General features: G+C 41.5%; 1 protein-coding gene across 1 annotated transcript; it reads right to left on the bottom strand.

The window, feature by feature from the left end:
• Positions 1-1,684: 1,684 nt before the first annotated feature.
• On the bottom strand, positions 1,685-27,398 carry pih1d1 (PIH1 domain containing 1). Its single transcript, XM_085785460.1, has 11 exons — positions 27,352-27,398; positions 18,033-18,117; positions 17,056-17,113; positions 16,759-16,947; positions 10,096-10,157; positions 9,110-9,191; positions 8,923-9,019; positions 6,474-6,500; positions 6,197-6,275; positions 3,339-3,482; positions 1,685-1,797 (listed from the first exon to the last, which is right to left on the bottom strand). The coding sequence occupies exons 2-11, from the start codon at positions 18,111-18,113 to the stop codon at positions 1,762-1,764; spliced, it is 855 nt and encodes a 284-aa protein (XP_085641586.1). The 5' UTR covers positions 18,114-18,117; positions 27,352-27,398; the 3' UTR covers positions 1,685-1,761.

Below are 27,398 nucleotides of genomic sequence, written 5' to 3'. Positions count from 1 at the left end.
TGCGTACGCACAGTTTGATAGATCTGAAAAGGGTGTAAATATTTTGGGTGTACGCCATTTTCGTCTTTTCGCCGTAAGCAAAAATTTAGTAGCAGTTTTACACCCTCTTTGATAAATGAGGCAGGTCCTGCAGGACGGATGTGGCCTTTGAATCGGGACAAAGCTTGTTTGTCAATGAAGCAAAGAGACACCAGGGGCCTCATTTATCAAACTGGGTGTAAAAGTGCTACTAAATTTTGACGTACGACGAAAAGCCAAAAATGGCGTACACCCAAAATATTTACACCCTTTTCAGATCTATCAAACTGTGCGTAAGTGCGAATGTGAACACGCCTCATATCCCGCCTGCTAAATGGCCCCACACAACCATATATGGTCAATGCAAACAAGCACGTGCATATTAAGTAGCCATGTGCACTCTGGAAACGTGTGGAATGACGTCAGTGGAAGACGGTGAAGACAACGGACGGACGGAGAGCTGAGAAAGAAGCGGAATTTCTCTGAAAGCGAGATACACGGTAACACGGCAATATCAGTCAGAAACATCATCTTGCATTTAAAGGCTACAATAAAAACAAAAAACTCCCAAATCTAAATGAAACAGAGCAGAAAGAAGAATAATCATATTTAATCTGCCCCTTTATTTTAGATTATGTCATAATAATTTAAAGCAGGGTTTCCACTGCCAGTTACTATTACTTTGCACCCCTTTCCACTAGCACTTAACCGCCAACTGCCGTTCACTGGACGACTTTGATTTTCATTTGTGCAGCACCCCCTTTTGTTAAATACAATAAATATTATTCACACCAAAAATATCGATCATGTTTTCTCATTTGCTTTGATTTGCGCCGACATTATTGTGCTTGCTGCTTGCTTGTGTGTGTCCAGTCTGGCTACTTAACACACGCACGTCGCAGAAATTATTTTCCAGACTGGACAGACTGGTTGTGGAAGAGGTGTAGCCTACATGCAGGGGAAAAATATCAATATGATATCAAAAGAAAACAAAATTCGTTTTATAAAGCCAGTATTTAGGGGCAAACTAGTGTAAATGCACAGGGGAAAAATCAGAGTCGCTGTGCTATTCATGTAAAGTGCCGACGTCAACACGTGCGCGGTGGTGGTGGGGGGGGGTCATCATCACCACCACTACTTGTGTCTACTCCGCGCTCCTCTCTCCCTCGCACACTGCAGTTCTCTGACTCAGCAGCGGCGTCGCCAATTCCTCCTGTTCTTCAAGAAGCGTGTAAATCACGGTACGCCATGGTCAGACTGGTCGTAAATTTCTGCACTTTCTCCCGACAGGTTTTGGTTTGATAGATCCCAAATTAGGCGGAGAAAAGTGCGTACGCACAAAATGGGGGAAAGAGCGTGTAAAAAAACGTGTACCCACAATGATAAATGAGGCCCCAGAGCCATCTGCTTCTCTGACTGGACCATCTGTGAGCCGTCTCCTGACATACACTGATCTTTGCAAACACTTCTAAAGCCAGTAGACCAAGCATCTGATGTCTAAACCAGAAACATGCCGTGTTTATGAAATGTGTGGTATGAATTCTTTTAGTCTGAATTCATTGACCAGATATCTGTTCCTGCCTGAAGGAAAACACTTTGTCATCTTTAAGACCACAGAGATCTGGTGACTCAGGAATTAAGTCATGAATCAAATAAAACAGAGAGCTTTGACTTCAAACAAACTATTTTATTAGCAAAGCATCATTTTTTGGACAAAAAAAAACAAATAAAACATCTCCAGTTTCATGATGACACCACAGGCATCGTGACTGTCAGGATCTGAGGAAAACACAAACAAAGTGTAGAGTGTGTGAGGAGGTGTTTGTTGGTTCTGCATTACTTACTGAATGTAAGCAATGACTGTTTACACATGATCCAACCCATGCCCACTGTTGATAGTGTCTGAGGTGTGTTGATGCTTTGGTACAGTATGTGTATGTGTGTTATGGTCTGGATTTATGCTGCGTCCCACTGACACTGGAATTCGGAGCTCGGGATGTGAAACAATTACCAGAGAAATAAAATAAACAGTAAAATTGCAGTGTTCACTACTGTTGACGTGAGTAGCGGCCATCTTGATTTGTTATGTCGGGGTTTGTGGTATTTGTCCGACTTTCCGAGTCGGAGATGCAGATTCATGGCGGCTTCATGTAGGTAAAGTGCCTTGCAAAAGTATTCATACCCCTTGAACTTTTCCACTTTTTGTCACATTACAACCACAAACTTAAACCAACACTAAGTAACTTTTTAACCTTCATATAATATTTTCAGAACTTTTGTGACGTTACATCGATTTACAACAGGTTGAATGACACCTCTGTCATGGCCTGAGGGGGTCTGTATTATTATGGTCTGTATCGCCTTAACTGGCACTAAGCAGCTTCCAGGTGGATGGTACTAGGAGCCCCTCCACACAAGAAACTACAAATGTGCTGACTGCTTTACGGCAGACGTCACTTCCCCCTTTCGCCATTTGTTAAAAAGACGGAAGTCGTTGTGAACGCCTATGTGAGAAGCAGCAAGAAAACCAAAGAAATTTAAAGTTTTGTCTGAGGAGACATCGTGTACAAAATACAAAACAAAACACCCGGTTAATTTTCAACATGCAAAACGCTACGTGTGGCGGAAACCTAACACTGCACATCAATCTGAACACACCATCCCAACCGTGAAACATGGGGGTGGCAGCATCAGGCTGTGGGGAGGCTTTTCTACACCAGGGACATGGAAGCTGCTCAGAGTTGATGGGAAAATGGATGGAGCTAAATACAGGACAATCCTGGAGGACAAGCTGTTGACTTGAGACTGGGACGGAAGTTCACCTTCCAGCAGGACGACCACCCTAAACACACAGCCAGAGCTACAACGGAGTGGTTTACATCAAAGCATGTGCGAGAATGGACCAGTCAAAGTCCAGACCTTATGAATCTGTGGCAGATTCTCAAAAGACTTGCAGCTGTAACTGCAGTGAAAGGTGGTTCAGCAAAGTATTGACTCGGGGGGGCTGAATACATATGCACACCACGCCACACTTTTATTTGTAAAAAGTCTTGAACACCATGTATCATTTTCCTTCCACTACACAATTATGCACTGCTTTGTGTTGGTCTATAACATAAAATCCCAATAAAATACATTTTAGTTTGTGGTTGTAATGTGACAAAAAGTGGAAAAGTTGAAGGGGTGTGAATACTTTTCACAAGGCCCTGTAAATGAGCTGTAGGTTGTTCAACTATTAGTATCATGGTGTGTGAATTTGTGTGCGACTGTGGACTGCAGCCGCCGACCTCACTGTGAGTGTGCGTCGGTGTGGTGTGTACCTCGGTGCTCTTGTTGTACTGTGCCACCGTGTTCTCCTGATTGATGAGGAACGGGTGGAAGATGTCGAGCTCGAAGAGGGAGGGCCGGGCGGTCAGCACCAGTCGGTCTTCTCCAACGTCCAGAACCAGAGAGCGAGACGATGGCTACAAAGGACCCACACACAAGGAAAGTTCTCCCTTTAATTCACTCCTCAGCTTACTTTACCCTCTATAATACTTTCTTGTTCCCTCATTTAAATTATTGCAACATTGTTTAGGCAGCTACTCTTATTGCAGAAGAGGTTGAGACTGATCTCCCACTCGACTAGATATGCACCATCAGCGCCTCTCTTTATGAAATATCGACTCTTATCTATTGATAAAGTGAATGCCTATCAAACATGCATACATACGTTTATTAACAGGAAACAAGATCTGCCTATTACTTTTCATAATTTCTTTAGTCCGACTACAGATATTCATTCCTATCAAACAAGGCTTAGTAATAACAGCTTATTCTTACCGTCTTTCCGAACATCATCAGTTCAACATTACCTATAGAGGCCCCAAGCTCAGGACTGAATTAAGCTTATCACTGAGGTCCATTACCTCCCATTTCATTTTTAAAAAGAATCTGAGGGAATTTTTACTCTCCACAGGAACCTAATTATCTTTCCCTACTCGTGTAACGGAGGGTCCGGGTGCACTCACCCATAAAGGACATGCAAACCCGACTGCCAAGCTGTCATTGACCTCTTGGGAAAACGGTTTGCATCGGAGACCAAGGTTCGAACTAGAGATGCACTGATCCAATACCCAGATCGGATATCGGCTCTGATATTGACTAATTAGCTGGATCGGATATCGGATGAATGAGGCCGATCCAGCATTCCGATCCAGTCATTTCTTTTTTATTAATATCATACACAGCAATACGTACACTTTGTTATTTGTTAATAAATAATATTAAGTACATTTATATCTGTGTTAATTTGTTACCTTTTTTTTAATGTTTATGTCAAGCCTGATGCCTTCACTCACATGGCAAGGTATAAGGTTCATTCATTCAACAGTAGTATCGGATCAGTATCGGGTATCGGCCGATACGCTCAGCCCAGGTATCGGTGGATCGGAAAAAACTGAATCAGTGCATCTCTAGTTCGAACCCCACCTGGGCCAGTCCGTAGCGAAACACAACGCAGAGGGCCAGATTAAAATCGGCTACACTCGCTCTTAGACTATATTTTCTTTGTCATTGTTCTGCTTTTGTCACATATTTTTCCACACACAATTTATGCAATTCAGTTGGATGTCTCGCTGTCCAATTATGTGTTGTTGCCTTTAATTAGGCCTTCTCCATTATATGGCACTATATAGTTTTTAGCTTGTGTGTGGACAGACTGTGTGCTGTCTATATTGTTTGTCTATGTGTCTTTGTTTATCTGTCTATTTGTTTGTCTGCCTGTCAATTATTGACTTGGAGTCTGTAAAATAAAGCTATATTTGTATATATTTATATTCTGCTTCCAAGTAATATTTCCATAAGGGTTGAAGGGATCAGATGTTTAATTGACAGGCATGAAAATGGGTCATGGGTCAAAAAGGTGAGAAGGACCTGACCCCTCTAGGGGGGTCCGGGGGCATGCTCCCCCGGAAGAAAATTTTGAATATTTCATATTTGAAAGCATCAATCTGATGCATTTTGAGAAGAAATTATTCAAGCAGAACTACAAGACAGTATGAGTGTATAATAAAGTATGGTCACATTATGCTATATAACGTTATTGTTACGATACCAACATGTTGGTACCGGTATTGGTACCAACATGTTTTTTGATACTTTTCCAAATACAAAGAGAACACAAAAAATGTCATTATTGACTTTATTTTAGAAGAAAATCTTAGAACTATTATGCATCAGTAAATAATCAATCACTGCTGCTGCAGGATTAAAATTGAAATTTACATCAATATTAATCTGAACTCTTCCTAAATTAAAACATTAGTGGTCTTGTCTAAAAATGAATATCAACTTCTTTGCATTATTTGAGGTCTGAAAACACTGCATCTGTTTTTGTTATTTTGACCAGTTGTAATTTTTGGGAGAAATTGTTATCAGTAGTTTATAGAATGAAACACAAACGACCATTTTACTCAAACACACACCTATTGTTTCCCATACGTAGACCAATGTGGTGCAGCGCCACAGAATCAAGACCAAGCCACAAATTCGCACTGCTTTTTTTTTCCCATCAACGCAATATCGTTTCGTTAATTCATCTCCGCATAACGCTCTTTCTCTGTTCACTCACTCACACACACAGAGAGAGAGAGAGAGAGAGAGAGAGAGAGAGAGAGAGAGAGAAGCGCACATGCATACTACTGGTGGTAAAAACGAAACTTATCAACCAACTTGCATTAATTAACGAGTCTGTGGCGGCCCGTCTCTCTCTCTAGCGCGCTGGTGTGCACACACAAACACAGTCACATGGACAGATCGCGCTGTAACGGCTCAAATTACAATGTGGCGACTTCACGCAGCGGCGTCACCGCTGCCGCTCTGGACTGCACACCACAAACCAAGAGGGTGCTCTCGCGCTTGTGGGTGTTTTCTTCTTCTTCTACTTTGTTTCTCTTCTCAATTCAAGGCTCTCGTAATCTATACTCCCGATCACTTGCCACTTGACCCCCCCCCCCCCCCCCCTCAAAAATATTTTCTCATCGGATCTGCACGATTCAGGTAGGTCATCTATTTTGGTGAGTGATTTTCATGCCTGAATTGAGGAGAAGACACGAGTGTTGTACATAGTGTGTATGTGCGTGTGTGCGTGTGTGTGTGTGCGTGTGTGCGTGTGTGTGTGTGTGTGAGTGAGTCTCACCACCCCGGGAAGCTTTATTTCTGCAATCAGGTCCTTAGGGACACCAGCAGGGGGCTCCACAAACAAAGAAAACTCTGGTCTGAAGAGAGTGAATGATGACCGGAAAGGCAAAAATAAAGGGTGCAAGTCAGGGGGTGTGGAGTAAGAAAATAGGAGGACAGCCATCAATATGAGGAAAGAAGCAAGACAAATGTTCAAAGATAAAGTGAGAGGGGATGTAAATGGGTGAGCCAAGTATCAGTGACTCAAAAAAAAAAAAGGTAAAAAGAAGATTTACCTTCTGGCTGTATCAGCAGAACTCTCTCTGTAAAAGGGGAGTGAAATATTTTATCATCAATTATAAATGTATAAACTCCATGTTTGTCAATCTATCTTGTCTCTTATCTTAGACTACACCCTACAATAGTGTTGTCAGTTGTCACTATATCTCTCTGTTTCTACACCAGTCTCCAGGGCCCTCATTTATCAACCGTGCGTACGCACAAATGTGTGCGTAATGAGTGCGTAAGAACATTCTAGGGCTGAACGATTTTAGGAAAAGATCTAATTGCGATTTTTCTGGCAGATTTTTCGATTTCGATTTGTTTCACGATTTTCTTCAAATCATGTTTCAGTGCAATATACATAATGTACAGTAACATTTAGGGATGTCCCGATACCACTTTTTCACTTCCGATACGATACCGATATTGCAGCCTTCAATATCGGCCCGATACCGATATTGATCCGATATTAGGGGTGGTGGAAAAAAAACGATTTATATTTTTCAAATTCTAATACAAAGGAGATCCTCCTGTTGCTGACTGACAGGCTGCTGCTGTCATGTTCTTCTATGGGACAGACAGTAGTGAGCTTACTTTTGAACTGTAAAATATTAAAAATTAAACCTTATTTACAACTGTTATTGAATTACTGTATGTACATCAATGTCAAACAAAAGGCAAAAATCTTCTTGCTTCAAGGTTTTATTTGTCACTCCAAATTGAAGATTATAGCCTGCCTTACAGTAAAAATGGCCCACATAAAATAAAAAGAGGAGTAAAGCAATATATTAAGCAGCAATATTTAAGCATCAAAGATGTTTAATCAAACCCACATAGTTTGAAACAACGTTCAAAACACACAGCCAGTGTCACAACTAAGCATAAAGCCCGCTAGCTTAATGCTAACGTATAATGTAAAACGCCATAGACAGGCTAACATAAATTAGCATCGTTAATTTAATGCTGGCTTTAGCACTGTTACTCGAGCCCGGTGTGAACGCACCGTAACCTGACCGTAACACGGCACAACATGTGGACCACCTGGTCTTCCTCCAGAAGAATCTGACCACCGACCTTTAGAGCAATATAGCGTATTAGCGGGCAAGCGTGACCTGTCCATGCACCCGTGTCTGTGTTGTTGTTGTGATCATGTGATCTCTGCATGCTGCAGCCGGCCGCTCTTCTTCTCTGGCGGCCGGCGCACCAACATTAAGGTGCAGTACCGCCACCTACTGTGTTGGAGTGTGAACGACAGTCACCATCATATGGGACAGAAGTGGCAGGATGGCACGGAGACGGCATGCATGTGTGAAATAGTCGAAAACAGATCCTAGGTCAGTCAGGAGCACTAAAAAAAATCGCAGCTTTGACGATCACGTGATCGCGCTGTTTGAAATCGCGATTTCGATCAGAAAACGATAAATCGTTCAGCCCTAGAACATTCCCACACAAAGTATGGAATTTATCAACTTGTACTTGTGCTTACTGTAGGAACGTGTGTAAATTTAAGCACAACTCTGACCATGCATACACAAAATCTAGTGGTAGAGCAGTGAAACTACAAATAGAACCCAGTGGAGGAGTCACAGTGTTCAGCAATCCCAAACTTCACACATGTTCCCTGTTTCCTAATTTAAGAAAAATATAAAATAGTAATTTAGCAGACATTTTGAATGATTGGTGTGACAAGCTATAAAAGTATGCAGGTAGATTTGTGTCGTTATTATTCAATCAAAAAATATATTTTCAATTAAAAAAAAACACTTTTTTTTTATTATTGAAGTGAATGTTTTTTTTATTGAAAATATATTTTTTGATTGAAGAATAAAGACACAAATCTACCTTCATATAAAAGACAGCTTTTTTATTTCTCAGTGATCTTTCCTCTGACCCAACACAATTAACAGCAGTTGTTACTTTCTCCTACGCAGCATTTTTTCTTTTGTTGGTCACACCTGCAGCATTTAGTGTTCCAAACAGTATTTTTTTGTTTGATTCAACTTCTCCTACAAGTACCTCAATCTTGGTATCAGAGAAACACCTCTTCTCCGCCCTCTTTGCCATGATTTTGGTGTGGGGGAAAAAATCCATTCACGCATTATTAAAGGGATTGTTGCTACCATATATAGTCAATTGGAGGCGTTTCTGAATGCAAATGACCCTAACCATGGTAGTTAGGAACAGGTGGGATTTATCATCACTGATTACTTACTAGTGTGCGTACGACCGGTGTCCGCACGTTTGATAAATACGGATTTTTTTGTACTTACACACATTCTAAATTTAGAACCTTTTCTACGCACCGTTGATAAATGAGACCCCAGGAGTTTGGAGGTACACAGTGCATTCCTGCTCAAAAATTCTAAATAGGAGGACACTGAGAAGAAGATCTCTACAATAGGCGGCTCCAGGCTCTGTTTTCTGGTCATGAGTGCATGATGAGTTCAGATGATGATGACGTACTGAGGCGACAGCTCTTCAATCACCGGCCTGCTCTTTGTCCTGATGTTCTGCTCGCTGACAGAGCCCATGAACTTCCTGTTCTTCAGGATCTTCCAGTCTGCAGAAATATTGAAAGCTCAAGCTGCATTTCATTTCAGGAAATGTCATACTCATCAACACAGTCACAGACACACACACACACACTTACCTCTACTTAGTTCCAGGTTGTATTTGTTCTCCAAACCCTCTAAAGACACCAGAATGACAAATTGCTCGAACAAGGCATCGGTCTACAAGACACAAACATGTTTCATATCGTTACATATTGTATGTGAGGGATGGTTTTCATGCAGCACTGCACTTGTAGTCATGCTGGCTCCTGAAGCAGACTAAATATGATAATATATAAGATTAGAAAAAGTATAAATAATCAGAACAACAAAATACTATATTCAGTCGTATATTTTGATTCTTTTTATTTCAGATTTTTTCATCTTAATCTCTTGTACTGGCTAGCAGTGGCTAACGGCTTGCCTGTTTGCTTTGGTGCACGGTACATGTTTTTGGTGTAAGTTTGTTTGCTTAAAAAAAAAAAAAAAAAAAAAGAAGAAGAAAAAAACCCTCTATTTAATCCAGACTGTTTGCGCTGAGTCTGAATTGCAAAGGTAAACAAAACATTTTCATTACACTAATAGACTGTGTTTGAGTGGTAAGACTGCCTCCACTTGCCTCAAACCAACAGAGTTAAAAATGTCCTTCTTCAGATTGTGTTTATCTATGTTTTTATCTATCTATCTATCTATCTATCTATCTATCTATCTATCTATCTATCTATAAACGTGACGTCAACCGACTGCCTTCCACTGATTGGCCAGAGCATTGTCACCGGAAGAGTGACAAGCGCGACGTCCGACCATGGATCCATGCGTCTGACACGACGAGAATCAAACCCGTCAATTTTAAAAACACACCGCCAACAGCGACCACAGACAGACTGTTAAATGTCTGCTGTGTGGAAAACCAGGTTGTGATCCGTAGTCGAGGCGACACACTGTGTAGTGAAAAAGGGCTATTTTTGGTCTTTTTGGCAACAACATCCTCGCTGGTCTTAGCAAGTGTGTGGAAGGAATAAATACAAGACCACCCACCCACTTTCCCACACTTTTACAAGCACAGATACACATGCACACACACCTGGCACCGCTGGAAAAAGTCCTGGTTGATGACCACATCATAAGCTGTGCAACCCTGAGAGTCTGTGAAGGAGAGAGAGAGAGAGATTTTATTAAAAAGAAAGAAAAAAATAAACTAGAGGAAGTTTTGCAACCTCTAATTCCATGGCTTCCAAGAGAAACCATTCGTGCAACCATGCCTGCATCATTTAACTTCCCGAACACAACTTGTATTGTAGACTGCAGTGAGAGCCTTTTACAAAAACCCAATAACCTTGATTCAAGAGGGGAATCATTCAGCCATTATTATTCACACACAGTGAAATACCTGGTAGCTGTTGCCCCATGTGGACTGATTATGTTTGTTTCTTCTGCATATGGGGGGCGATGTAGTGACAAATTCATCACCATGGACTTTGACATGGATTACTTGATGCCTGGAGATGAGGTTATGGCAGATAGAGGCTTTACCGTAAAAGATTTGCTGTTTGAGAGAAAGGTAAAGTTGGTAATGCCTTCTTTTACAAAGAAGTGTGGACAACTAACTGAGGAACAGGTGACATGCACTAGACGATGTAAGAATTCATGTGGAAAGAGCAATCAGACGTTTGAAAGTTTACAAAATACTTTCACAGGTTGTCCCAATCACCATGGCTCCTAAAATTGAGCGTAGCGTTAGTTCTGGCAGGCCACAACGTCAAGCTCTAACTGCATAGCTGTCATCGCCGGCGCAGATCAGCTGATGGCTCAGCTGACTCTGCGTGTCCGCTCCCTATTGGGAAATTGCATTCAGAGCGGGGTATTTAAACTGCTCTCGCCCGACCCTCCTTCCTGCTTCCTCTGCTGCTGGCACTTTCGCAACCCACCTCCACCCCAGCTCCTCCTGTCGTTGTATTCATGTTGGTTGCTCTGCTCTGTCTGGGTTTTCTTGGCTGCTGCGCTCCCTGCTTATGCCGTTCATGATGGCTCGTGAAGGGCAGGAAGGTGCTCTTCCTGCCTCAGGCTTTCCACGCAAGCGCGTGGAAGAGCAGGGGGTCCCAGAACAGTATCATACCGCCAAATAAAACTGTGCAAGTAAATAAAGATTATTTTGACAATAGTGGTCCTGACTGAAATAGACAAAATTCTGAGAATCTGTGCAGCTCTTGTCAATTTAAGGGAGGATCTCATCCGTGATTCAAACTAATGGGACGTGATAAACATGAGTGGACCATACGAACAGGGCTATGAGTACACACTATACACACACACTATACTGTACAGGACTATCAAATGAAATGTGGTCATAATAGTTGAAAAATGTATGGGTACAAAACATGTAGGGAGTTATGGATTTTATGTGAACATTCTTTGCATTTTTTTTATAGACTGTCAATACTTATTCTTTTTTTTTTACATTACATAAATTACATTTAGTGCCAGCACTTAAAACAATGAATCGTTGAATGTTAAACTGTTGTACAGAATGTGAATACTTATGCATTTAATTTAAATAAGATACACTTTTAAAATTCTTTTCAAACCGACTGTAATGCTTACGTTAAATTTTGTTGTTTGGAAAATAACCTTGGAATATGGCAAAACATATATCTATTACTGTATATATTTACTGTTTACAGCAACATGTCATCAACTTTTTAAATGTGATATGTGAATATAGATGTCCTTTTAATTCTCTTTTTGTATGGCACACATTTATGGTCATGCCACATGTGCAGATTCGCACTAAACCTTGTCCATTATCTCAATGTATCTTTCATTCAGCTTAAACCGGCCTGCAGCATATTCATCTACGAGCCGAGATAGCATACGTGAGAAGTAAAAACCTCTCAAGCGCTTCACTAGCTCCCTCACAAACACTTCATCATACTGCACTGTGGGGGTGGGAGAAAAAAATCGATTCACATAAACATTGCAATATCTTTTTGACGATTTTTTCCCCCCAAAATTCAAATTTTTTTTTTGAAAAAAAAAATATATTTAAATTTTTTTTTTTTTTTTTAAATATTGTGCAATGTGCATTTGTTAGCCTTTTTTACATACAGAGAGTACATGTTTTGAAAAGGGTTTAAGTTCACTTTATAATGGAGTATGTTAATTTATAGGCTCCTACAGTATTTATGTGCAGATAAATGTTAAAAATGCAGACTAAAAATCGAGAGAATCGGCAATATCATAGAATCGCAATTTAAATCGAATCACCATCCAAAAAATCGTAGTATGAATCGAATCGGGAGAAAAGCATATCGTCCCAGCCCTACTGCACTGTTAAGGAAACATGCTCACTGGGTGTCCAGATCAGAAGTGTAGCAGACTTTAGACCTGTGCAAAACATTGTAAGCTGTACTTGCATGTAATATCCCCTGCTACCAGTTTTCCGCAGCTGCAGCTCTCCATCGACTAGTTTGATGTCACCGCATTTCTGACTAAACTGATCAGTGAGTGAGAGCTGGGTTGGCACAGGACATTTTATTTCTAGAAGCATATGTGTGTCAATGACCCCATCCGGACTGGCAGACAGTCATGGTTCTTGTACACTACAACAGTGCCCTTGTGAGTAATGTTCATGCCCTGTTCTTTTAGTTGATGGCAAGCTCTAACTTCATTTTCCTTACCATAGTTAGTTGCATAGTTGCCACGAAAGGAGGGGTATATGTGTTCACAAAGAAATTTGTCATGGATGCATGTACAGGAACCTTTTTTGCTGAGCTCGCTGTAAGTCTGATTTTTCTACAGTTGTGCCACAGATCAGATGCACTTTGCTCTCTTGTTTCTAATTCCAGTTGAGCTGCTTGTGCATCACAAACTTCAACATATGCCTGGTAGAATGTTTTGCATGGGTCACAGCAGAGATCATAACCATGTGCTTGGTGTGGCTGAAGAATCTTTTCATTGTAATTTCCTGTAAAGTATCAAAGTACTCATCATTTCTCCACTTGTGTGGTTGACTTGACGCTCCTTTTTTTGTGTTTACAGTGAAATATATCTACATAATAATTGGTCATATTGCTCTCGGCTGTTATGTTAAAATGTTTGTACTCTTGATAATATTTGACCTTGATATATGAAAATTATGCCAATAAAAACAGTCGTTCACAAAAAAAAAAGTGCTATCAGCTGCAAGCAAGAAGGCCATTACACGCCCGGAAATGGCTGCAGACAATTTTGCCATCAAGGAATGACTGGATCACCATTGTTAACAAAATAGAATGCATGGTAAAACTGACCTTCACCCTAAGACTACGGGCTGAACAGTAGACAAAGTACTGAGAAAGGTGGACTTCATATTCTTTAACGTGTAACTCATTGTCTGTGTCAATGATCTCTCCATTTTGCACTAATGCACTTTTATTCTCTGTCTATATTTGTTCTTTTTTCGTTTTGGGGGTTTTTGTTTGAAAAAAATAACTGTCCTAGAATAAATAAATAAAATAATAATAATAATAAATTAAAAAAACGACACAAAAGGGTTATTCATAAGCAAAAAAAAAAAAAAAAAAACACATAGAGGAAGAGGGATCCACAGCTGCATCATCTGGATTCACTTACAGACACAAAGAGTGGACCAGGAGGAGCAGTTATGGGAAGTGTTACGTTACGTGCAGTGTTTTATTGTTCATGCGTGATGCACTCTGTTCTACTCCATAGACGGTAAAAAGAATGCACCCGTGACGTCACCCATTGGTTTGGGGGAGTCTGTTTTGTGACCCTACTACAGGGATTTGAACTGCTTCATCTTGGATTTTAGTTGGAGTGTATGTTCCATATTTGGAGGAGATGTGGGGGTCAGCCAGCCTTTGTTCAATTTCCCTTCAGGAGCTATTCAATTGTGCCACTGGGGCCAATGTTAATAAACTTCCATGTGTTATTCATTTATTCACACTGTTGCTTCCTTGGGTCCCCTGGACAGCGCTACGGGAACGTTGATTATGCATAAGGGAGGGACCAGACACAGTTAGTAAATGGTGACTCATCAACAATATCAGACATGCTGAATGGGCTTTATTTTGGTCTCTCACTTGCTGGTGCCAACATGAACAAGGGTGTTGTTGAAACCACTGGCTGAGAACACTAAGAGCAGTCTGAATGTGGGAGGCACAGGAGGATGGTTGGTAATACTAATCTAAAACTGCAAGTGATGGAGTTTCTTACCATCAATACTTTATGAAGTAATTAATAATTCTGTTGTAAGATGTGGAGAAAGCCTGTGGCGTCATATAGCTCAGTGGATAAAGCAGATGCCCCATATGCAGAGGCTATTCGATTCCACTGTCAGTCCTTTGCTGCATGTCATTACCCCTCTCTCTGCCTCCCCATTTCCTTTCTTGTTGTTTATTTTGGATCCCCATTAGTCTTCATTGAGATGGAGACTATTCCTCTTGTGGTTCACATTAAATCCAGTGGAGAAAATAAAAAGCATTACAGCATCCTCACCAAAAGCAAATCCATGAAGTCATTAACTTTCAAAGTCCCCGATTGAATATAAAAAAAAAATATAAAAAAGAAAATATACTAAATAAACTAACTTAGCAACAGCATTTTTGTTACTACCACTAGATCTGCATCCTTTTAAGATATGAACAAGAACAAATTGCAGATCATTGTTTTGTTCAGATTTTTGCTACATCAGATTTGCATCCACCTGATGGCAACTCAACTAAATCAATGAATAAATCATAATTCAGTAACATTTGTGCTACTACCACAAGATCACATTCATGAAGGCAACTAAACAACACACATATTTATAAATTTTTCCATAACATTTTGCACTCCCACAAGATCTGTACATGCTACAAAGCAGATCAATTTGCTACTCCCAGAAAATCTGCACCTACTATAATCACTTGTAATGAATATAATGAGCTTAAAGTACAGATACAAACTGATCCAGTCCTAATAATCCTGAGTATTTCAGACGTGTTGAGATCTTTAAGAATGTCGCAACAACTTCCATTGTCATATGGATTGATCACAGCCAAGAAGCTGATTCTGATATGTTGGAAAGGGAAAGAGGTGCCTGCCTACACTGAAAAGTTGGCTGACGGAGCTGACAGACACCCTTCATCTGGAAAGGATCAGATACTCTATAAAAGACAGAACTGTGACAGAAAATGCAGAACTTTGTGGGGTTTATATGTTTTTGTTGTTGTTGTTGTTTTTCCCGTGGGGGTCATGTTTTAAATATTGAACTACGTATGCCCTATATTTGACCTCTGTTTTTAAAAAATATATATATACTATATTTGAAACGAATGAATATAATGAGCTAAACGTAATTTCTTGCTAAATCACAGCTTCCTTCAGTTTCTTTTTAAAACTTTCCAGCAGGTGTAATTAAGTATGGGGGGATACTAGTGTGCTATTCTGGGCGCATTAGTTCCATCCTATTGATTAAAGGCCTAAAAAGCCCCCACAATACCCCAAAAAAGGTGTAGAGGAAGCCTGCAGACTGGGGTGCCCATCAGATCTAAGGTCTGAGGTGCACATCAGACAACTGGCAAGATGTTAGGGCTAATTTAAAAGTTGAAATGCATGTGAAGCCTTTAGGGCACATTTGTAAATTGTAGTTACAGAAAATACCCCACCACCACCACCATCTAAACCCAAACCGTCTCATGAATATCGCAGACCAATATGCTGGTTAACTCTGTGTAGCAAAGATGTTACAGGAGGCTTGTCCAGCTCCAAGTTAGATCATTTCCGAGGACAAATATTTTTTATGACAGGAAGTTGAAGTTAATGTTTTACAAGCAGCAGAAAATTACTGAAAAGAGCAGCTGTCTTTCTCAAACCTCAAAGAAAGCAGCTGTCGGCTGTCTGCAGAGGAACTCAAGAGAACACTCCTTTGCATTAAGCACATAGCGTTACAGCTGTCCTCAGTCCTCAGTCCTCAGGAGTTTGTATTTGGTTATAAAAGAGTTTCATATTAATGTGGATGAATCTACATTACCAACTTATTTTGATATTATTATTTAGTGGTCGACTCTCCCAGCATTTCCTAGTTTCGGTTTCCTGGACGCTGCCCGGCGGGTCATGGGAATAACGCCGCCGGATCCCTAGTTGGCATCATTTATGGTCGGAACTATGACGGTATCTGTGATCAACAATTACAATCTGGCAAATGATGATTTACTGGTATGAAGAGGAGGTGTAAGGAAAACATTATCCACCCCAAAACACAACCAGTAGCCTGGACCGGAATGTCAGTGGTACTGCTGTTTCTGTTGGTGAGGAAGTGAGGCACTTCCTTTGATCACTGATGGGCTTCGAGGAGCTAGGTCAACACGTGACCATCTGAGCATCTAACAAGAGAATTGTCTTCATCTGTGCCAGGAATTCAGTGCCTTGATTGTCCAACTGTGTCAGATGTCCTTTCCAAGTACATGATTATTTGTTTATTGCTGCCGGCACCCTATCTTAACAAAATATATCATGTAAAATTCAATTTTTTAAGTTTTTTGTCAAAATGTTCTTCACTGTAACTAAGCTTGCAGAAACATTTACACCTTGAAGGAGCACAGCTATTATAATTAGTTGAAGTTGTTTTAGGTTTTTTTTTTTGCCTGTTTGCTCATTTAATGTGAGGACAACTAATTTATAACATTCACCTGATTTACCACATATAGAAGTAAGATATATTTGCTTGCCAACAAAAATATCATGCTTAAGTTAGGTAACATACTGTTGTCTACTTCTGTGTGTGGCTCGCCAAGGCTCATGGGAACTCTGTAGCCGCTGGGATCTTCTGATTGGAGCAGGTCCACGAGCTCTTCTCTTGAGAGTTCAGGAGGAGGCGGGACTGAGTTAGACTGACAGATGTTGATGAAGACCTTCTGCTTGTCTGGCTCCAAAACAGTTTTCACACACATCCCTGGAAAGGAAAACATCAATCAGATCTCAGACTCTTGCAAAAATAAATAAATAACGCTGCTTGCGTGTGAGCGACATTTGATGCCATCTGTGCTGTGGACACACTTACCAGGTTGTGGTTTAATGACTTTATAGTCTGGATTATCAGTCTGCATGTTCCCCATAGTCTAGAACAAAACAAATAACCACACATTTATTTCAGACCCATGGGAAAGTCTTACAGTTAAAACAAGTGCTTTCCACAAAAGGCAGGCTAGCAAAACCATTTTGCAAAAGTATGGTAATTAGATTCTATTTATGTTTTCATGTAGACTAAATAATTCTTTATCAAATAAAACATAGTATATTGACATGCATAATTTCCAAGTACTTAGTGTTGAACGTCTGTGTCAAACAAATGACATTTTGATTACGTTTTCCCTGGCCTGGCCAGCAGACTATATATATATATGTATGTATAGAGACAGATAAGGGCAGTTGCTACTGTGTGTTAGAGATAGATTTCCGTCGTTGAGCAAAGTAAATACAATCCCTGAAGTTAGCTTTTGCAGAGAGTACAGTACCGATCTTCGCAGATCATGTAGTGGATCATCTTACCTTGAAATCATTTTATTGAAGATAAATAAGGAAAATAACAATAACTATTATTATCTAGTTTTTGGAAAATGTTCCCATTTCCCATGTTAACCTTAACAGATGCTAGTAGGCAGATTGTGTTACCACTTGATACACTGATGAGCTGTTATTAGAGCTGTAAGCTATGCAAATGTCTGGACCAGGCAGGTACATGTACAAAGTGGTGTCAATCTTCCCATCCAACACCTGGAAAGAGTTTAAACAAGCCAACACTCTTAAGTATTCTTTTTAAACTAGGCTTAGCAACCATTGCGAGAAGAAACAAAATTAAATTCATGCTTTAAAATGAGTTATTACTGAATTTTACGCACGCAAAGGTTTTGCCACTATGGCTAAGATTTCAAGGGGTAATCTGACAGAGTCAGTTTACCAACTTTTTGCTTCTTTACTTTAATAATAATTAAGGGACACAGTCTGTCTTTAATCCAGTTCACTAGAAAGCAATATTACCTGTAAGAGCAGCTGCTGATACAGCTCCTCTTGCTGCTGTAACTCCAGCTCAGAGTTGAGGAGGGAGGAGTCTGTTGTCATGGTTCTGGATAAGAAATGATAATTAGTCAATAATCAAACACTTGAATAAGAAATTGCACTCATTTGTGTGAAAAGTTTAGGAAATCAATCAACCAATAGCTACTAACTCTACTTACTATCGACTTAGGAAAGGCAAGGCAATTTATTTGTATAGCACAATTGATACATCAGGCAATTCAAAGTGCTTTACAGAGACATGGAAATACATTAAAGGGATAGTTCACCCTAGAATGATATTTCGCTCATTATCTACTCACCCTCATGTTGACTAAGGGCTGGAAGAAGTTCCAGAGTCCTCCGTCCCTTCTCTGAGTTACAGGGGGTCTTAGCGTAGCAGTGCATTTCAAAGCAACGGTTGTAAAGGGACACCAGAGCTCTTCGTAAAAAAACACACACAAAAAAACATCCAAATACCTCCATGATGCTCGTATGTAATGTCCGTCTTGTGCTGAAGCCCCAAATTGCGTAATTGTCCCGAAAAAAATTAAATAAGTCCACATTCCAAGCATGTTTGTAGCATTAGCTCTGTGTCTGTTGTCCGGTCTTCCGCTGCCAGCGCGCATGCGCAAAGTTCGCACTGAGACCGACTCGAGTCTCAGTCTGGTTGCGCATGCGCGCTGGCAGCGGAAGACCGGACAACAGACACAGAGCTAATGCTACAAACATGCTTGGAATGTGGACTTATTTAATTTTTTTCGGGACAATTACGCAATTTGGGGCTTCAGCACAAGACGGACATTACATACGAGCATCATGGAGGTATTTGGATGTTTTTTTGTGTGTGTTTTTTTTACGAAGAGCTCTGGTGTCCCTTTACAACCGTTGCTTTGAAATGCACTGCTACGCTAAGACCCCCTGTAACTCAGAGAAGGGACGGAGGACTCTGAAACTTCTTCCAGCCCTTAGTCAACATGAGGGTGAGTAGATAATGAGCGAAATATCATTCTAGGGTGAACTATCCCTTTAAAATAAAAAACAGAAAAATACGTTTAAAAGGAAAAGAAAGAAATAAGACAGTAAAGGACAATAATAGCAATTAGACTAATTAAATCATTAAAATAATACTTTAATTTTGCTAAAAGCTGTATCAAATAATAATGTTTTCAACCAAGGGACAACGAGGAGTTTGTATTTGGTTATAAAAAAGTCTCATATTAATGTAGATGAATGGGTTACCCACACTTTCCATTTTCGATAAATATATCGTTTTGTCTCTATCATTGTTTTGTTATTATTATTAGTGGTGGAAATGCTGGGCGCTGCTTCACTTTGTTTGCTTCTGGTTCTGGGAATCTATAATATTTTTTTTTGTAGACCAAACACTAAGGTTTTAAAGTCTATCCTTTAAGGCACAGGAAGCCAGTGTAGTGATCAGAGGACAGGTGTAATATGGTTCATTCTGGATCAGCTGCAGCTGTCTAATTTATTTTTTGTTAAGACTAGTGAAGACACCATAGTCCAACCTGCTGAAAATGAATGCATGAAGATGTTTTTTCATGTCTTGTTTAGACAGAAAACCCTCTCTTGTTATGTTTTCAGGTGGCCATAGGCAGATTTGGTAATGCGCTTCACAGTTAGTGGTCAGAATCAATAATTACACCAAGATTTCTGACTTGATTTGAAGTTTCCAGTGACATGGAGTCAAGGTGACTTAACGTGGCTCTAACTAGTAACGTGCACAACAACAATTAAAGCAGAAGTAAGTGATATATTTGTGTTAATATAAGTCTTAAATAGTTATATCTTCCGACAGCAATCACTTACATAGAGTGTTTGAACCAAAACACAGGTCTGTCAGTCACTCTGCTCTGCTCTGAGCCGAGAAGAAAACATTTATCGTATCCTACAGTTTTTATCCAATGAGGAGAGAGAACGGCATGCAGGGCTGTGTGTGCAGCCAAGGGACGCCGTGAATGTAGCGACGTAGGGACGAGGACTGTTATGGTGCGTTCAAGGAAACTCGTAGACTCGTGTTTTTCCGACCTGTGAAGTTGTATCAGTTTGATCTGGTACGAGTTGACAGGTCAGAAGTTACGAGTTGCCGTTATAGTGACTTTTCACAGGTAAAACAGGTCGGAAAAACATGAGTGGGTTGCCTGAAACGCTACAAAGTCGTAAGTTGTGAAGCTGTAATTTACGATTTCAAAAGCCTGCCTGGAACGCAGCATTAGCGAAAACGACCGGATCGCTTACTTCTGCTTTAAAGCAATACTTACCGATCTGGCATTTCACTCAGCACAGCACAAACATTTGAAAATCAACAGCTCCACCTCCCTCACAAGTCCCACCCACCTCTCCCTCCTGCCGCATCTCCACCAAGTGGCAACCCTCCGTGACGTCACCCATTGGTTTGTGAAGGGCCGTTTGTGAAGCCCGGAGATTGGCTTTCAGGGCGCCGCCATTTTTGATTTTTGGAGCCAGAAGAAACCATATTTGGACGAGGGGGCGGAGCTAAGGAGGTCGAGGGGCGGGTCGGACCCGTGTCTCCGAGGCTGCTAATTCACCCAGCAACACCGGCTAACTGCCGAGCGGCTACGCTGCTAACACCGTTAGCATCTACAACTCGAGGTAAACTTTATATTTAAAGGGGAACTAAACCCCTCAGTTTTGGATGACGTGCTCTAAGCTTGAAATTCAAAAAATGCCTTGATTATGGGCGAGACTCCAGGAGCACTCTCCGATCCCCCCTCCCCCCTCCCCCTTGCGCCCCATTCACACCCGCGAAATCACACAAAAGAGAAAAAAAAGTAATAAACACACATCGACACTTCTGCTAACGCTAACGAGCTACTAACGAGCTACTCTAACAGCACTAGTAGCGTGGACACTACTAGGAGAGGACGCTAGAGCTGTGACACAGCATCTACAGCTGATCCGCCGGCTCGTTAGCTCGTTAACGGCTCGTTAGCACCTGCCGCACTAACGATTCCCGTTCAGGCAGCTGTTAGCAGCCGTTAGCCGCAGCAGAGCAGCTAGAGTGCCTAGCAACCGTTAGCGGCAGGCAGCAGCCAGTGCTGATTGGCCGGGGAGCTAGTGGCCGGTGACGAAAGCTGCCTCCAAAACGTCATCTGCCTCCATCTCAGCCAATAGAAAAATTCGATTGTAATAGCCGTGTTTCAACCCATAGAGGGCAGTCACTCTACATTTTTACTACAAAATACACCAAATTGAAATATTTTGACTAAAATGTCAAAATCAACTGACAACACTACCTTATACCCAAATACATTTGTTTTCAGCAGAAAAAAGTGGTTTAGGGGTTTAGTTCCTCTTTAACGGTGAAAGTAATCTCAGAAGCTTATTAAATACATGTCCATGTTTGAACTAGCCTACATAGATCCCATGAGGAGTAATGTGTCACGTTATTGTAGCCGATGTTAGCATTAATACGCTAATGTAAAGCTGTGAAACGTATTTTGATATTGTTTTAAATTGTTTTACAGAACCCAGAGACTAGTTTCTGTCTGTCTGTCTGTAAAGCTGCAACACATTAAACTGTCATGGACTGAAACTGGTGGGTTACGGCTCCTGGACTTGATGTTACCTCACCTGCATCACCGATGATCGGCTGCTGGAGCTCCGACCTGTCGACCACGTTACAGCATTCACCCAGCTATTAGCTATTATTTTACATTCCTATTATATATGCACATATTTTTTGCAGGTTACCAACATGTAGATGTACTGGAAATTCAGCTAATACAATACAAGCTTGTCTTTTGACAGTATGGCTCACCTTTACATCATCCACAGCTTATAAAACGTTTTCAGTGCTGTGAAATGCTGAAATTACTAGTGCAGTTTAAACATGAAATTAATTTATTTACTAAGATTTGCTTTACAGATTTTTAATGGGCCAGATCTTTACAGTAACATTAACACCACGAGTCACAACACACTGCTGTAATCAATAATAAATTAAGGAAAAAACTTTCCAGGACTATTTCTATGTATGCTTCCACTACACACAAGAAAAATACAAATGTTTAATCTTGTTACCCTCCTTGAAATAATAAAGCATATAGAGATGAATATCAGAGCTTGTGCTTTCCTGATGTTTCTTGTCAACTGATCTATGATATTGAAAACAATAATTCACCAAAGTGTCACATTACATTGACCATGAGGTTATGGTAAATATGTAAAAGAAATACTACAATTTAATCACAGTAACTTTCTTTATTATTACATTTTCAATGATAACAATCATCGACTGAATAAAGCATTTGTATTGGACTATGAAAATAGCTGCTTCAATATCTTCACTGTCAATTTTAAGTTAGTCACCCTAAAAAGTGTGAGGTCAAATGTGAACATGGAATAATAAACAAACAGTTGGTCTGTTTAGTTCTCTCATGAGAGGTTTTCTGGTTTCATCATCATCACAGCTCCATAACTTCACATGATGTCCTCCTTCTGTTGGCACCGGTCACTCAGTTCCCACTGTGGCTCCTTAGAATCACAGTAAAACACAAGAACTTAAATTAAAACATGGCAGGTGCATGACTGTCTGCTTCAATTAAAGACATTTGTGTGTGAATTTACAGCAGTAAATGACAAGCCCCCACCTCTATATGTTGTATTTATCAGTACAGTATGACACCAGCAAGATAGCAAGTTGATGGATAAACCTGGGGGCTTTGCAGCTTGTAGACCGATCCTTCCGATCACTGTTCTGCCAACATGACGCCGTGGTCGTTAAATATTAAACCGGATTTATCCCGGTCCGGTAAAAGTCGGAGACGAGCTACGGTTAGCATGGCTAACACGGAGCTAACACGGAGCTAACGGCGAGCTAACAGTGAGTATGAGCTAACGTTAGCCGTGTGACTCGATTATTCACATTAACTATAAATTAACTTGTCTTGGACGGTGACAGTCTCATGTTCTCCGGTCAGAACAGACATGAGAACATGGGAAAGTAATCAGTGGTCTTCTGGAATATACAACAAATTAAATATAATTTTATGCGTTCAGAAAAAGAAAAAAATACTCACCGAACCGTGATATAAGCTCCCTCCGGGTCTGTTAGCACCGTCGGACGAGGTGAAATGAAAACTTGGGTGAAATTAATTAACTGCCAGCACTGCACCTGTGCTATCTATCATCCACACATATCGACAAAATATCAGAAATTAAATTAAAACTGACTGAACACAATACGCAAACGACGGGAGGTCCCCTCCGGTGTTATGGTACAGGCACACCAACTCCGGCAACGGACGTCAAGTCAACGGATCCCATTCATTGTCTATGTAGAGCAGGAGCTCCGGCCGCGCGGTGCATGATGGACACAGCACGTCGAGTTGACGGCCCCGTCGCCGTACATGAATTTGCATAAAGTTGGATAGATTGAACTTTATGCAAATGACGTCCGTCCAACGCAATGCGGCCGGCTCAGAAACTTTGTTCAAACGATCAAACTAGGCAGTGTTGATCAAATATGAATCCAGATTCTGTTACTACACATTTCCTGCCTCAAATGTTTTCAGAAACATACTTTAGTGTGTTGTTTAACTGTAAAATGAGATCGTTTGTGACCCGGCCGCCATGTTGGAAACGGCAGAGCGAAGCTCAAGCTCCGCACCACGTCACACAGACCCGCCCACTCGCCGGTGCGCTCGGCAAGGGCGTCAGTTTACTTTGAAAAGTGGTGGGGACAATGACCATATGCACCCCTGCACCCGCACCCCCGACGCCGTCGCACCGCACCTGACACCGTCTCCCAGACCGTCATAGACTGCCATTCTCAACGAGACTCTGGTCTCCAATACTGGACCGGGTCTGGCTCCAAGTTTGAGCAAATAAATGAGCAAAGACCCGACCAGGTCCGACCAGTGTTGAAGCCAGGACCCTGGACCCGATGCGGCTGGACTCACGAGCTTTTTTTTTTTTTTTTTTTTTTTAATTCTCCGCCGGACCGCAGCAAAAAAAAAGGAAAAACAAGAAGCCCGTAGTTGTGTTTAGAGACGTGACAGGTGTGGCATGACAAGCTGGTGATCAGCTGTGGTCACTTGTTAGATTACACTACAGTAGGTCATTTCAATTTGCGCATCTGTGTTTTCTCCTTTTTATTTTTTATAACATCTATGCGCGTCGAGAGTGAGTGAGAAACAGAGAAACAGCGGGTGCACACCAGATGATTGCCAACCGGCAAAAACTGAAACGAGACGGTTATAGAGAGGAAAAACACAGAATATACAATATGTCCAATTTAAAGACTTTGTCCCGTCGTCACGACGTGAGGAAGGATCGGATGGTGGCTCAGGTTTAGTGATGAGGAACTGTCACTGTCAGCAGCTGCTCCAAACAGACACGTTACTAACTTTATTTTGAAGGGACAGATTAGATGTTGATTTTGTTAACAGTGACTTTGCACCCAAACATTAAGCAATAAGCATATATCGGGTTCTGTCTCATCCGGTACAATCGACCCCGCGTGGAGGCTCGTGCGCTGCCGCCCTTCAGTTCGGCGTCTGTTCTATTTTTCACGCGAGCCGTGAGCTTCGTCTGTCAAGCTGGATAGACGGATCGTACCAGACAGGAAGTCGGGCACAGAAAAGGCGAGAGAATCCGGTCAATTTTCAAAATAAAATGATGATTACCGGTAATGAAGTTGTTGCTTGTCCGTCTATAAATATTTGTCAGTTGCGTCTGCACACGAGACACACACACACACATCCATATACAGAGCTAGAGACAGACCTGTGTGTGTGGAAAACCGAGTACAGACGAGTGGAGTCGGTGTTTTACTGGCGCGGAGAGAGAGAAGCAGCTCCCTGTGTAACCAGCCAAGCGCCTGTGAGGACGCGCGCAGCGCCCGCTCCGGGCTGTGAGAACTCTTTAATCGAAGCTACATTGTTGCGAGTTATTGGCTCCGGCAGAAGCTCTGTGCCGTGCACACTGTTTCAGCTGCCTATTTTGTCATAGTTTATCAACGTTTTTTTTCGTCATTCTTCATTAGGATAATGTTAAGTTAATTTTGTGGTGGGGACAAAATTGTTCTTGACAAAAAGTGGTGGGGACATGTCCCCAGCGTCCCCAGTGTAAATGACGCCTATGGCGCTCGGTGATTCGTTGCGTCGGGATCCGTCACCGCCGGAGTTGGTGTGTCTGTACCATTAATCCTCGGTGTCTGATCCACTGTGTCTGACCTGTGACGTCTCAGTCATCAGGCTGTCAATCATATTCCGTGCTGGAAGGTGATTGGTCAGTTATACCAACCAGGAAGGACTAATATCTAAATAATTATAGATTTTTTTTCAGAAGGACCACCAGGTCATATTTAAGGATGATAAACTTTAGCTGTTTAGACCGTTATCAGTTGAGAAAAAAAATTATTGAGCGAGTATTTCATGATTGAAAATGAATGGGAGTGAATTGGAACCAGGGCTTTCTGCAGCCACCCCCTGCAGGATGCGGCTGGGATTGCACGTAAAGTCACTTCCGCGTTGGCTTCACTTTTCAGACCGGAAGTCTACGTCATGGATGTATTATATTAACGGTCTACGTCCATTTTTTTTTTACAGTCTATGATCTCCACGAGCCCCCTCCCTCCCTGCTGCATGCGTTGGCATGGCAACAGTAAACAGAACAGGAACGCGAGTGAAACGGGAACAACACAACACCGGAGTTTTAAACCATATAAACGGACTCAGTGATGATGACTGATGAGTTTTATAATAAACTGTTGTTAGCCTACTGCTACTGGAGACACAGGGGAAGTGATTGTTACAGATTACAGTTCTCAACCAGCCGGGCTGGCGGCCGGACCAGCGCCACCTGATGCGCTGGTTCAGGGCCAAAATAAATCCAGACCGAGCCGAGTCGAGCCGCGCCGGTCCGGAGTTCCACCGGGTCCGGACTGCTGAGAACTCACAGAGCCAACAGTAACCTAGCCGTTAGCACAGAGCTAACAGTAGCCTAGCCGTTAGCACTGGATACTTTATAGATGTGACTTCCTGTGTTTACGTATCACTCGGGGCTGCTCACTATAACGTTACAATATCAGACATGAAACTCCACGACCAGCTGCGGCTGCAGTTATTGGTCTTTTAAAAAACTATTTATTTCCAAAAACCTTCTTTCTAGTGTGTGTTGTGACTCTAGTCTCCTCTGCTCTCTGTGTCCTGCTACTGCTCTGTCAATAAGAGTTCTTCCTGGTCGGGAGGGGGGAGAGGAGGAGAGGGGTGCACAAAGTGATTACATATTAAGTAGGTTCGGTCGCTCGTCAAATCTTATTAATCGGACCGAATAATATTATTGATCAGACTTTTCTCAGAATTATATGAGAATGAAAAAATGATGAGTTTTTAACCCTGTTGGGTTTCTCTTACATTTTAATGTATCATCAGATTATTAATTGAGAGTGAGGAGTCACGTGCCGATTTGGTCTAATCTGGGCGGGGTTTGAGCTTTTTACAGTCCGGTCGGCCATGATGGAAGGAGACGCTATCGGTTGCCAGGGGCAACGTCATCAGAACAGCACAGAGACGGACTAAATTCTAGCTCTTTTTTGCGCCAACAGATCAACAAATTACAAGAAAGAATAAGGAGAAAGTAAATCACTGGAGCAGTTTTTAACACAGCAGTGATTTCCAGGCATTGTAAAACAGTAAATTACGGAGTAGACGATTTTGTTTTGCCCATAGACTAGTAAGGCTTTTGCCACCGGAATCCTTCCATCATGGCGGAGAAGGGGGGTGGGGCTCTGAGCTGTGACGACAACTCCTCACTTTTTAATTTAGACAAAGAAATGTGCAAAAGTTCCAGAAAGGTAAGTGTTGCTTTAAAGTAAGCCTACATCTCACAAAACGCTTTATAAACTACACAACAGGTGCACCGTGCGCAGGACCAGTTTTATTACGTTTTCTATCAGGGACAGTGGACAGATATTAGCCCACAGCTGTTTTTAGCTGTATTATGTCTATGGTTTTTACACCCGAGTCTGCCTGCTTGCTTGCAGTAGGCGCCATTGTGTTCGAGTGCAGCTGGTAAGAGTTGGGAAGGAGGTCGTTGTCTTGGTTACCCGTCTCGTTACAAGTGTTTTGATAGTATGTATCTTTGCCCATGCTGCTTCCCATCTAGACACGTTAGCTTAGCTTTAGCTTCCAGTCAATATCTAGCAGCCAACCCGCTTCGCTCTTCATTTTCGTCTACGATGTACGTTCGCTCTCTGCTGTCTGTCCTGTGTCGGTACTCTGACTTGTAAAAACTACTCAAAAAGAGATTTATTTACCTTTCCAGTTGTGCCGGGTAGGCGGTGTGGGATGTTACGCCGACGTC

Source organism: Trachurus japonicus, chromosome 8 (assembly GCF_045865225.1).
Source record: "Trachurus japonicus isolate A0001 chromosome 8, Traja_1.0".
Taxonomy (NCBI): domain Eukaryota; kingdom Metazoa; phylum Chordata; class Actinopteri; order Carangiformes; family Carangidae; genus Trachurus; species Trachurus japonicus.
Note: the sequence above shows the minus strand (reverse complement) of the source record. Positions and strands in the feature narration are given on the sequence as shown.

Excerpts from the sequence above, each read along its gene's own strand:
- pih1d1 (XM_085785460.1), bottom strand. The coding sequence starts at position 18,113 with ATGACAACAGACTCCTCCCTCCTCAACTCTGAGCTGGAGTTACAGCAG. Across the intron at positions 16,948-17,055 it reads AGTCATTAAACCACAACCTG|GGATGTGTGTGAAAACTGTT; the intron begins GTAAGTGTGTCC and ends TTTCCTTTCCAG. Across the intron at positions 1,798-3,338 it reads AGTACAACAAGAGCACCGAG|ATCCTGACAGTCACGATGCC; the intron begins GTACACACCACA and ends TGTTTTCCTCAG.